Source organism: Mauremys mutica, chromosome 8, assembly GCF_020497125.1.
Source record: "Mauremys mutica isolate MM-2020 ecotype Southern chromosome 8, ASM2049712v1, whole genome shotgun sequence".
In the NCBI taxonomy this organism is placed as follows: Eukaryota; Metazoa; Chordata; order Testudines; family Geoemydidae; genus Mauremys; species Mauremys mutica.
In genome coordinates this window covers 24,732,309-24,745,259 of record NC_059079.1, presented here as the reverse complement: position 1 = coordinate 24,745,259, position 12,951 = coordinate 24,732,309, and the positions used below count along the sequence as shown (strand labels likewise).

Genomic DNA, 12,951 nt, shown 5'->3' with positions numbered 1-12,951 from the left:
CCCCTCTAATTAGCCCTTCATTATAGCACCACTGGTTAATTGATCCTCTAATTAGATCCCAATTAATCTATAGTGATGGGGAATTTGAGTAACAGTAGGATATTGAGTCAGCTCCTGATTCAGCACCCTTGTTGCACTCCCATCAACTTTGAAGTGCCTGGAAAAAATCTGGTAGCAGCCCTTTGGGTCGGTCTGGTTTTGATTTCACTTATACCAGTGTAAATCAGGAATAACTCTAGTAAAATCAGCCAAATTAAATTGTGAGAACAGAAGCTGGTGCCTAACCTGTTACTCAGCACTGAGGTTGTGCATGAGTTCAGATCAACTCAAAAAATGAAAGGTACATACTGCCAGGCTGCATAAAGAATTTAATTACTGGGAGTCCCAGACTTAAAAAAAGCCTATGCAACATCTGCTATGAGTCCTCTGTCTTCACATTTTAAGAATATATTTCCTAATTTTAAATCAGTTTAGGAGGTAGAGATAAGGCTCATTAACCACTGAATAGGCATTTTATTATAGTGTTAAGGTGGTGAGTGGGAGAAACAAAAAATGATCTTGGAATTGCCTTGATAGCAATAGTAGCAAGAATAGCCTTGAAAGCATTCTCAAAAACAAACCTATAGGCAGGCGTGTTTAATCTATTTATAAATTAAGAAAGCATCCAGAAATCCGCAGTGCTACTGCTTGTCTTAAGGTATGTCTACACACACCAGCACAGTTGTAGCACTGCATTTGTGCTGCTGTAGCACCTTCAGTGTAGATATTACCTATGCAGGCCTGAGGGGTTCTCCCATCAGTGTAGGTATAATCCACCTCCCCAAGAAGTGCTAGCTAATTTGATAGAAGAATTCTTCCATCAACCTAACACTTTCTAGACAGGGGGTTAGCGGTCTCTCTCAGAGGTGCGGATTTTTCATACCCCTCAGAGATGTGGCTATGTCGATGTAAGTTCTGAGTCTAGACCAGCCCTTAGTTTGAACAAAAATGAATTGGATCTTAACATGCTGTTTTACTTTGAAAACTGCCTTTATAAAAATGGCACCATCCTACCCAGCAGACATGTTGTCTTTGTGTACTAGAGTCTGATCTGCTTGGTTTAATGACAAAAAAAAGGGGGTGAAGGGTTGCTGCTTTTACCCCATAAGCACTGCAGAACTCTCACAGTTTAGAATGAACAAACTGCAGTCTATTCCATCCTATGCACATCATTCATTGATTTTTTTTATTTATAACCTAAGCACCTCTCCGCAGCTCTGGAAACTTTTATATCATTAGGAACTGGTTTAAAGCCACCAACTCATTTCACATAGGCCAAACAACCGTTACATTCTAATGTCTTATTTTAGCAGCCAGTCAGAAAGTCGCACATCAGCTGGCCACTGAGTATTACAGATTCATCCAACACACTTCAGTTTTATTCTATTAGGTAACTTAAACGTTCTTTGGTTAATTATCACTCCACCATCATCACCTACATTTTACTTTCACATAATCATTCTTTTTAAGCCATCAGCATCAAATATGTTATTTCCTGAGGGAGCCCAATTCAAAATGCCTTTACAAAGATTTATGGCAAGTTCCCAGCTTTGTATCACGATTTAGATAATGACTCAATCAGTTTAATTGTGATTTAGTGCTCTTCTATTATGTTGCTCTTCCAAGAAATGTTATTTCATCAATTTTTTGCTTCTAAGAAAAATATAGTGCCCTTGTTTTGACCTTGTCAAACATGGACACTCATCTAGTAACTTGTTTCACACCTCTGAACAGATAAAATTGGCAACAGAGCAGAAATGTGATATTTAGAAACATGATCCAGAGTTTCTTTATTTAGCCTTCATCTGGGTGGCATTCTCACTGCAGCCTACAAGGCTGCAGAACTTTCTACAAATGCGTCAGTTCCATACTAGCCTGAAAGAGCGTCAGCCAGTCAAAAATAAAAACTGAATCACCCTGTATTCTCTCTCCTTTCTTAGTGAATAACTGCTTCTAGTCAGGACAACTAAATATACAAAGTAATATATTAAAGATACATCTACACAACATATTATACTATTACAGCATCTACAAGTTAAAAGTATACTTATATTTGTTACATTCTGGAGGACTGCCAATGCAGAAGTTAAAGGCTTCATTACCGTTTTTCATACTTTTAATATAAAAGTCTAATCAAAATAATGTATTAGTACTTAAACAATAGCCACCAGAGTACACTTTTCATACACCCCTCATAAAATTAATTCAAGCTCAAAAATGTTTTTCCTATATTGTACATGTTTTCATCAAGAAAAAAAAAATGTGTATTTCCATGTATAATCTATTCTCCTGATCTCTCCTTCCCATCATACTTCTGCTCTTTCCCTCTCTTGCTCACAAAAAAAAGTATTTGATCTTCAAGCCACCATACCTATGCTGTGCCCTTTCATGCCAACTTTAAATCAACACTGCCACAGAAATTAGCAGATATCCAGGATCCTTATTTTGCCAAGAGTGTTATCTTGTACAGCTCCCATAACAGAAGGAAATCTTATTTGGCCAGAAAACACTGTGGGCTGATGCGCATAAAATATAGATTAAATAGACAGTCTTCCTGTTGTGGAATATCCTCTACCCCAGTAATTCCAAGGCTACAGAGGTGGTGTTTGCTAAGGGAAAAAGAAAAAGAAAAGGCTATTATGTTATATATAGGGAGCAAAGGGTAGGGTAGTGTAGCATTAATCACAAGTTCAGGCCATCCCAAATGAGGCAAATGCATCAACACGCAACCAAAATCAGTCAACGCTTTTCAAAATTTGCCCCTAAGTGACACAATCATACAAAAATATAATCATATAAGTATCACACAATAATATAAAATTTATATTTTAAATAATAATGGACACCTAGCTCTCATAAAGTACCTTCCATCAGTAGATCTTAGAGCACTTTACCAATGTGGTCAGGATCATTCCCCATTTTACAGGTGGGAAAATGAGACACAGAAGTGACTTGTCTGAGGTCACCCAGCAAGCCATTGATGGAGACAGGAATAGAACTCAGATACCAAACAAGCTTTACGTCAAACAGCCTAACGATGGAAGTATAGCCTACTGCTATGCAAACTCAGTCTGCTTATTGGTGGGTTAGCACAAGCAGGCAGAATCCCTGGAATACTGACACAGGCACAAACTCAATAAACAACAGAAACCTGTTTATTTATTACCGAGGGAGAGAAAAGAGGCAGCTTGCCTCCTGCAGATGGTGTTACTAGTAGTTCCCCTCTTTCCCCATGGCAGGAAGCACTCACACCTCAGAATTTCCTCTCACAGTTACTTCCTGAGATGGAGAAACAGGGTCCTTCAAATGTGAGAGGAGCCACACCCTTTAGAAACTGTGGATGTGCCAGTCACCCAGCCAGCATGTTACAGCTGTTGCAGTGCCCCTCCACACCTTTACATCTACAAAGCAAACAACAACATAATCAAAAGAACAAAACTATGTAAACACAATCTTTACGCCAAACTGGGAGCCCAATATATTGACCACTGCCCTACAAAAGGAAATATCACTTTTGACATTTACTATTCCTTCATATCCAGAACAAGGAAGTAACTTCCCCAGTTTAGTGCCAAGTTTTAATATCTGAGTTTCTGGTGCTAAATTAGCTACCTACACCAGTCTGACTCCTTTTTGTGTAGTCCCAAGGGAGCATGCCACCAGCAAATCACCAGATGGATCTATAGTGTCCTCTCCATCAGTATTTGCTTTTCCTGTCACTGGGGCTGGAACTAACACTTCCATTCTTGAGGGGATTGTTACAACCTCTGCCACAGTTCCCCTACACACATTGGTGGCATAAATCTAACAGAATACAGGAATATATTTTCCAGCTCCAGTGTACATTTTACTCCCCATGCAAAAATGTGGAAGATATATGCATTAATTATATTTTATATCTATATGGGGATGGGGTTGATGGATTGTGTTGCTTATTAAGGATTAAGTCACTCTTAGATAGTTTTGGGTTGCAGGAAACAAGTTAATGACTGTAAACAACTCTAATCGCCTGGTGCTCAAATGGACAATTCAAGGAATCCACTGTTAAAGACTACCTTTGATCCCCTCTGGAAAAGTCATAAAGCAGTCTGGACCAGGTTCAGGATGCAAGGTCAGACAAAGGAACTTTTCAAGTGGATAAAAGACTGCCTGTGAACTCCGAGACACACACTGACAGAAAGAGGGTCAGAGATGCCAACAGAGCCCCTCAAACTGAGACGGGATGACTGGGACAGGTGAAACCTGCCTAAACAGACAAGGAAATTTGTGCCTCAGAATCAAATATGGTCTCATATGATACTCTCCCATCTTCTGGGGAAGATAGATAACACTCTCCATGGGGGGATTCAAATACCTCTGTAGCTTCAAGTTTACAGATGGGCAGCTTGTGGTGCTCTTCTCTGCACCAGTCTGTTGAATATCAGTTTTAATCAATGGACGATCCCATTTTAAATGTCCAAACTTCCCACATTTCCAGAAGGCTCAATCCTCCACAATGTTCCCTCATTCACTCCAGTGCCCCTTTGCCCTCCAATTAGGTGCTGGCATGTTCCTCCAATGAAAACCCAAACACATCTCAATGTTGGTACCTTCTACTAATATGGAATCACCTGCTGTCTTTCCATCTGAAATTGTCTGACTTCCCGGATTAATATTTCCACTGCTTTCTCAGACTCTAAATTACCTTGTCAGTCCTTTCACTGCTGGGTCCCTGAGCTCTGTATCCCTGAATCCTTGGAGCTGCTTCTTTCTGTTTTTCTAACTCATGGATCTCTTCCAGTTTACTGGCTAGAATTTTTATCTACACATAGACACTGTTTTAAGTTAACACAGCATCGGTCAATTATATGCACGTAAGTGGCAATTTCAAGTTCTGAAAACTACTTTCAAAGCCCTGCAGGAAATTCAGGAAAGTAAACAATTCTTGCTTTTCCAAAAATTCAAAGCAGAGGAAATAAAAACAATGTTATTAGTGTTTAATCATGTTCATGAAACAATTATTTATATTCTAATAGTATTTCCACCCACTCATCACAAAAGGATGTACATAACTTTCTTATGTTGAACATGGACTGAAATCCTATTTATTGGTTGGGAACATCTCCTTGAAGCAACTGGACAAATACATGGGTGAATTCCTTATCAACTTAAGCTAAACTGAAATAAGCAACTTTCAAACTGAAATAAGAGATTCTACACAGAGTTTTAGAGCAGTTTACCCAAGCTTGTTTTAAACCAATTTACATTAGATTGGTGCAAATTTCTTATATGGTCAAGCCCCTATTTTTGTCACTAGCACAAGCAGATATAACTCAATATATTTTTATACAGCTTGTTTCAGAGTTTAACCACAGCTTTTGCTAAGACCTGCAAACTTTGGTTACTTAGCAAGATATGGACTGACTCATTGTTTACAATACAATAACCTATCAATCATTTATCAATGATTGTTTCCCAAGAAACAGAATTACTGTTCTGGGATGGACTCCATCTATCGAATACAGGTAAGAGCAACTGTGGACATTGTCTGGCTAACCCAATAAGGACAGTTTTAAACAAGGTCTTATGGGGGATAGTGACAAAAATCCGGCCCATGAGCATCTAGGCTCAATTAATGAAGACAAGGGGAAAGGGCTGAAGTCTGGAGAAGGGACTAGAAACCACAACTTAAGTAAAGACGCAAGAAGAAAAACAACAGGGAAGTCTGCCAAATATCTTTGATGCCTGTATACCTATGCAAGGAGTATGGGGAACAAGCAGGATGAAGTGGAAGTCATGATATATGAAGAAACTTATGACTTAACTGGTGTTACAGAGACTTGCTGGGATAATTTCCATTATTGGAGGGCCAACATTGAGGGATATGGCTTGTTCCAGAAGGATAGGTATGGAAATAAAGGAGAAGGTATTGCGCTGTATGTCAAGAATGTATACACTTGCTCTAAGGTCCTAGAGCAGAGGTGGGCAAACTAACATGGACCCGTCCTGCCTGGCCCCCGAGCTCCTGGCCCGGGAGGCTCACCCCAGCCCCTCCCCCACTGTTCCCCCTCTCCCACAGCCTTAGCTCACTCGCTCCACCGCTGGTGCAATGCTCTGGGCAGCGGAGCTGTGAGCTCCTGGGGCAGCACAGCTGCAGAGCCCGGCTGACCCGGTCTCTGTGCTGCGTGGTGGCGGTGGCATGGCCTGGCTCCAGCCAGGCGGCAGCCGATGTAGCTCCGCCAGCCACCAGTGCTCCAGGCAGCACACTAAGGGGGCGTGGATGGGGGGAGAAATGGGGTTGAATGGAGGCAGGGGTCCCGGGGGGGGAAGTCAGGAAGGAGGGGGTGTTGGATAGGGTGGCAGGGGGCAGTCAGGGGACAGGGAGAAGGGGTGGTTGGATGGGGCAGGGGTCCTGGGGGGGCCATCAAGAATGAGAGATGAGTTGGATGGAGATGGGTCCAGTGTTATTTAATATCTTTATTAATGACCTGGCTGTAGGAATAGAGAGCATACTAATCAAATTTGCAAAGACACAAAGCTGGAGGGTGGAGGGAGGGAATTGCAAACACTTTAGAGCAGTGGTTCCCAAACTGGGGTTTGTGAACCCTGGGGGTTCATGAAATGTTACAGGGGGTTCTCAGGAAAAAATTCCCTAATGGTGGACAGAGCTGTCCCTAGCGACCCCGGCATGGGGCCAGCAGCCTGGAGCCCCTGGACTTCCAAGAGCTAAGCAGATCAAAGCAAACATATCTACCACACTAAGGAGATTTAAATTTCAAGACTCCTTATAAGAAATGGAAAGGGAGGTGGATATTTTTTGCTGTTTTAAAAATTAAATAGGCAGCTAATATTGTTTTTAAAATTATTATGAAGAACAAGTTTAAGCTTTGTTGTAACGTGTGTTGTTTGCCCGGACTGCTCAAGAACTGAATGCTTGTGTAAGAGGAACTCTTTGAGTTGGCTTCTTAAATACCTTCATGCTGTTTCACATCTGATACTCCTTGATGAAACATACGAGCCTTGTCTTATAACAGGTTTATTCAAAGTGATACAAGCTATGAAAGTGAGATCTTAGAAGACTGTTGCCGTTTTCATATTGTAATAAAAATACTGTAATGATAAATAATAATAAATAGTGTGTAATAAGCATGTCATAAAAACTAATTTTATATTTCCAAGATCACTGCTTTTATAATTTATACTCAGGTAAAGGAGAAAATCCCTGGAAATATTCATTTTTAGGAGGGGGTTTGTGAGACTTGACATTTTAGTAAAAGGGGTTCACAAGTTGTTAAAGTTTGGGAACCACTGCTTTAGAGGACAGAGCTAAAATTAAAAGGGATCTTGCTAAATTGGAGAACTGGACTATAGACAACAAAATGAAATTCAACAAAAATAAATGTAAGGTGCTGCACTTAGGGAAGAAAAATCAGATGCACAAATACCGAATGGGGGATAATTGGCTTGGCAGCAGCACAGCTGAGAAGGATCTGGGAGTTGTGGTGGATCACAACCTCAACACAAGTCAACATTGCAATGCTGTTGCTGAAAAAGCAAACATAATTTTGGGTTGCATTAACAGAGGCATATCATGCAAGTCACAGGAGGTGATAGTACCACTCTACCCAGCACTGGCTAGGCCTCTGGTCACCCACCGTTGTACAGAACTGGTCAGTTCATAACTCTGAGGTTCTACTGTACTACACTTAGAAAGGAAAATATCAAATTCACAGATACAATATGGGGAATAACTAGACAGGGAGTAGTACAGCTGAAAAGGATGTGGGACTATAGTAAATCACAAACTGAAAATGAGCCAACAGCACGATGCAACTGTGAAAAAGGTTAATATCATTCTGGGGTGTATTTACAGGAGTGTTGTATGTAAGAGACAGGAAGTAAATTACTCCACTGAAGTTGGCACTGGTGAGGCCTCAGCTGGACTACTGTGTCCATTTCTGGGCACCATACTTTGGTAAAGATGTGGATAAATTGGAGAGAGTCCAGAGGAAAGCAACAAAAATGATAAAAGGTTTTGAAAACCTGACCTATGAGAAAAAGTTTTAAAACCACTGGGTATGGTTAGTCTTGAGAAAAGATGACCAAGGGGGGAAACCTAATAACAGTCTTATGTTAAGGGTTATTATAAAGAGGATGGTTATCAGTTGTTCTCCATGTCCACTGCAGTTAAAATAAGAAGTAATAGGTGTAATCTGCAGCAAAGGAGGTTTAGGTTAAAAAGTTTTTCCTAATATCTAACTATAAGGATAGTTAAATACTGGAATAGATTTCCAAGGGAGGCTGTGGAATCCCCATCATTGGATTAGAGAACAGGTAAAACAAACACCTGTCAGGAGAGGTCTAGCTAGGTATATTTGGTCCTGCCTCAGTGCAAGGGAATGGACAAGATGACCTCTAGAGCTCCCTTCTAGCCCTGCATTTCTAAGAATCTATGGTTTTGTAGGAGACTGAGGGGAATAGAGAATCAATGGGGAAGAGGAACAGAGGATCAGAGAGAAATGGGGAAGGACAACTGGTGCATGGGAGAAATGAAAAATGTAGTTAGTTCTTAATTACCAAATGAAACTGAATGACTGGGTAAAGTATGTTTTCAACAATATGGCCACTCTTTGTGATAATTTACTACGATGTTAGTAAAGGAAACACTGCTAGGTCTGTCTCCTAGATCAAAATCTACTCTTTTTTCCACTATACTAGAAGTAAAGGAACCAGACAATAGTGATAAGACACAATCATACTTTATAAAACAAAACAAAAAACCCCAAATTTTAAAAGTAAAAATCAAACTTAATATTTGCACGTTGTTTTAGTTTGACATTTAAAGCTGTAAAGTGTCCGCAGCTACATCAAGGAACAGTTGCATAGGGTCACTGTCATGCTAAGATGAAAACAATGCATTTACAAACACAAGTAAACCATAATCCAAACAAATCAATTTTAAAACTTGACTCAAAAAGGGATCAAAGAGGGTTTCTACTAAGGAAAGGGTGGACCTTCCTACCACGACTTTTATTCATGTGCCTTAATAGCTGGCCTTTTTAATTAATTGTTTATTTGGCTGGGAAGGGAGCATCCTACACTGCTCCCTTCATTTTCCCTCACTACCCCATAATTTTGAAGTTAAAGGAATGCTAAGGTTAAAAATTGTGGGTCTAATTTTTCATACCTTGGCATCTTGTAGTCACTTACATCCACTGATTTTTAAGCCAGAAGGAACCACTACGATCATGTAGCCCAGTAATTCCTGCTCCAAAAAGAATTATTCTTCCCTACTATACAAGTTAACAAAACTGAGCCCAATAAATGTGTTTTCCTTAGTTTATTAAGTGCTAAATTGTGTTGAACACCATGCTAGTTACAATGTGTTAGTTCAAGTACATAAAAGGTTGTTACAAGAAGGAGGGAGAAAATTTGTTGTTCTTAACCTCTGAGGCTAGGACAGGAAGCAATGGGCTTAAATTGCACCAAGGGAGGTTTTAGGTTGGACATTAGGAAAAACTTTCTAACTGTCAGGGTGGTTAAGCACTGGAATAAATTGCCTAGGGAGGTTGTGGAATCTGCATCATTGGGGATTTTTAAGAGCAGTTTGGACAAACACCTGTCAGGGATGGTCTAGATCAGAGGTGGGCAAACTACGGCCCATGGGACCGTCCTGCCTGGTCCCTGAGTCCCAGCTGGGGAGGCTAATCCCCGGCCCCTCCCTGACTGTCCCCCTCCCCCACAGCCTCAGCGTGCCACGCCGCGTGTGCTCTGGCCCGCCACTCCTGCCAAGCAGCACGGTGGTGTGACTGCCTCAGGCATGGTAAGGGAGCAGGGAGTGTGGGGTCCCGGGGGGTAGTCAGGGGACAGGGAGGTGGTTGGATGGGGTGGAGGTTCTTGCTGGGGGTCAGTCAGGGGATGGGGAACAGGGGCAGGGGTTGGAGAGGAATGGGAGTCCCAGGGGTCCTATCAAGGAGCGGGGGTGTGGATAGGGGTCAGGGCAGTCAGGGAGAAGGGGGAGTTGGCTAGGGTGTGGGGTTCCTGGGGGTAGTTAAGGGCAGGGGATCCCAGGTGGGGGTGGTCAGGGGACAAGAAGCAGGGGGGTTGGATGGGTCAGGGGTTCTGAGGGGGGCAGTCAGGCAGTAGGAAATGGGAGGGGGTGGATAGGGGGTGGGGGGCAGGCTGTTTGGGGAGGCACAGACTTCCCTACCCGGCCCTCCATACAGTTTTGCAACCCCGATGTGGCCCTCGGGCCAAAAAGTTTGCCCACCCCGATCTAGATAATACTTAGTCCTGCCATAAGAGCAGGGGACTGGACTAGATGACCTCTCGAGGTCCCTTCCCATTCTATGGTTCTGTGATACATTTTCCCCCAATGCAGATACAGCCAAAGTGATTAGAGAACAAATTGTATTTGCACTTGACAGCACTGGCCATGTAATCAGTCCACGGTCTCCTCCGTTTCTGTGGGTCTTTTGAAACAGCAACAGGAGAAGGAAAAACATTTTGAAAAACAGAAAAATGACTGTAAAACCACAACAATTTGCAGGGAGCTGGGGAGGGGGGGAGGCAGCTGTTTTACCTGAAGCCACTCTGAACTCATTTTTAAACTGACTGGATCTCTAGCCCCTGATGTTCCTTTCATTCAAATACAGAGACAACAGCCAATTTCAAACAAGGTGGCCATTGGTTCCACTGTGCAAAGGATCAGAGGGGTAGCCCTGTTAGTCTGGATCTGTAAAAGCAGCAAAGAGTCCTGTGGCACCTTGTAGACTAACAGAGGTATTGAAGCATACGCTTTCCTGGGTGAATACCCACTTCCTCAGAGGCAATGTAATTGTGCAAAGGCTGCTCTGTTGTGTCCCATTGTGACAATATCCTGAGTCAAGCCGTTTGCACGCCGCTCCCGTGTGGCACTGAACGTCCCGCAGGACGCCTGTTGTTCCCGTGGGAGAGCAACAGAAACGTGTGTTGCAAGCGGCACGGCCACGGTGAAAGCCAGGGGCCCCCTGGAGCCGGGACTGGCACAACCCGCCTTCCTGCGCCTATCCCCAGCGCACGCGGCGATGCGCCGAAAGCGGCTCCTTACCTCAGGGCAAAGCCAGACTCCGGTGTAAAGCCAACTCCCCCTCCCGCGGGGAGCCGCGCCTTTCCGCCTGCCGCCAGCAGGAGCCGCCCTGCCAGGGCAGCTTCCCCGGGGCAGGTGCGCTGCGCTCCGCGGGCCGTGCGGGGAACAGGACCGCCCCCCCCCCAACGCGGCGGCAGGCGGGGCTGCCCGAGCCAGGGGCTGGCGGGGGGCAGTGCCCGGCGCTCACCTCGGCGGCGGGGATGCGGAACGCCCGGCCGATCTGCTCGTACAGCTCCCGCACGCTGGCGAAGCCCCCGACGAGGCCGGTGGGGCTCCCGTGCGCCAGCTGCGTGTGGAAGAGCAGCCGGGCCCCGGGCTGGGCAGGGGCGGGCGGCGCGGCCGCCCCATCGCCTCCCCCGCGGGCCGCTGCCGCCTCCTCGCTCTCCACCAGCTTGCGGGTCTCCTTGGACTGGCCCTTCTTCTTCTTGCCCCGCAGCCGCAGAGGCATGGCGCGCGGCCTGCCCGGGCTGGGGAACCTGCTGCGCCCGCTCCCCACGGGCTGGACTCTGCCCCCGCTCGGGCGCGCACTCCGACTGCCGGGCGGCCGGCACACCCACCCACACCCAGTCCCGCCGCCAGGTGCTGGCAGCCGCCCGCCGGCCAATGGCAGGCACGGGGCGAGCCCCGCGGCAGGGAGCAGCCTGGCGCAGCGCCCGGGGCCGGTTAAAGGAATCCCGCCTGTCGCGGGGCCGGAATAAAGTTGTTAGGGTTGGGCTGTAGGGCCCTGCTCCTGCTCCCAGCCATGCGCTGCCTTCCGGGCACAGGTACAAGAACCTTTGGGGTGGGTGCAGCAAGGGCCAGCGCTCTGCCCCACCTTTGGGTGCTCTTTCATTGACAGAGCCAGAATACCTGCCCCCTCCCTCGCTGTATCCCCTTCACTGAGGAGCAAGTTACAAGAGGTAATTTGCAGTAGAGGACACAGATGTGCAGGAAAAGCACAGATACAAATAGGAAGGATGGAGGGTGGCTGATAGGAGGAGAACTCAGAATAAGGGGATGAAATCAGGAAAGAGAACAGGAATGCTAGATATCATTCATAAATAAGACTGTCGGTCAAAGATCTGTTAAAGTTTCCAAAAGGAAGCAATGAAAGCGTCTTTGCTTGGGATATTTAAAACTAGACTGCATCATTAAAACATAGTCAGTGTACAAAAAAATATAATCACAATTCTGCAGTGGCTGAAGGATGGACCATAGCTTGTAATAATGAAGATTGTTTCCATCCCTACATGCTGAAGCCATGATTAAACTGTACAGTGTATTAAGCCATTTAGCCAAGTGCTTGTGGTTCCCATTTCAAAAGCAAGATACTAAATATTGATCAAAATAGATCTGTATCCAGGATACCATAAGACAAAAAATAGCACAGAAAAGGATTCTTACCAACCCTCGTTTATATAAAGTAATTCAACCGCAATTATATGTAATGTGGCTATAATTCTTTCAAAGGCCACTAACCCTAACTTCTTAAGCGAAGCTTTAGAGGCTTCTTAATGGCACCCGTTCCTCACCAACAATGGAATTATAACCTTAAATTTATACATAATTTAAGAATATATTATCCAATATTTTACCAAGCCAAAAAGTTTACCTTCATTATTTATACAATGGGTTTGTTGAGTGCAATAAATAAATAAGTATTGATTTTATACATTTCTCCAGTATAAAAAGTGTTTTTTCTTTCATTTATACCAGAATAACTCCAACTTCAATGGAGTTAATCCTGATTTACACTGGTGTAAGGGACTCTAGTCCCAAGGGTACACGACAGTGGAACACATGCAGCAGCATCCCACAGTCCATGG

The 12,951-nt window shown here is 44.2% G+C and overlaps 1 protein-coding gene across 3 annotated transcripts in view; it reads right to left on the bottom strand.

The window, feature by feature from the left end:
- The window catches only part of GIPC2 (GIPC PDZ domain containing family member 2), a 59,676-nt gene that overhangs the window by 42,489 nt on the left and 4,236 nt on the right, over nucleotides 1-12,951 (bottom strand). The window contains exon 1 of one of the 3 annotated variants that reach the window (XM_045028997.1): nucleotides 11,334-11,605. The exons of 1 other annotated variant lie outside the window; for it this stretch is intronic. In XM_045028997.1, coding sequence (XP_044884932.1) covers nucleotides 11,334-11,594 — 261 coding nt within the window. In that variant the 5' untranslated portion in view covers nucleotides 11,595-11,605. Of the gene's footprint in view, nucleotides 1-4,649; nucleotides 4,680-11,333; nucleotides 11,606-12,951 lie in introns of those variants that run through there. One more of the 3 variants, XM_045028998.1, reaches the window with a different exon arrangement.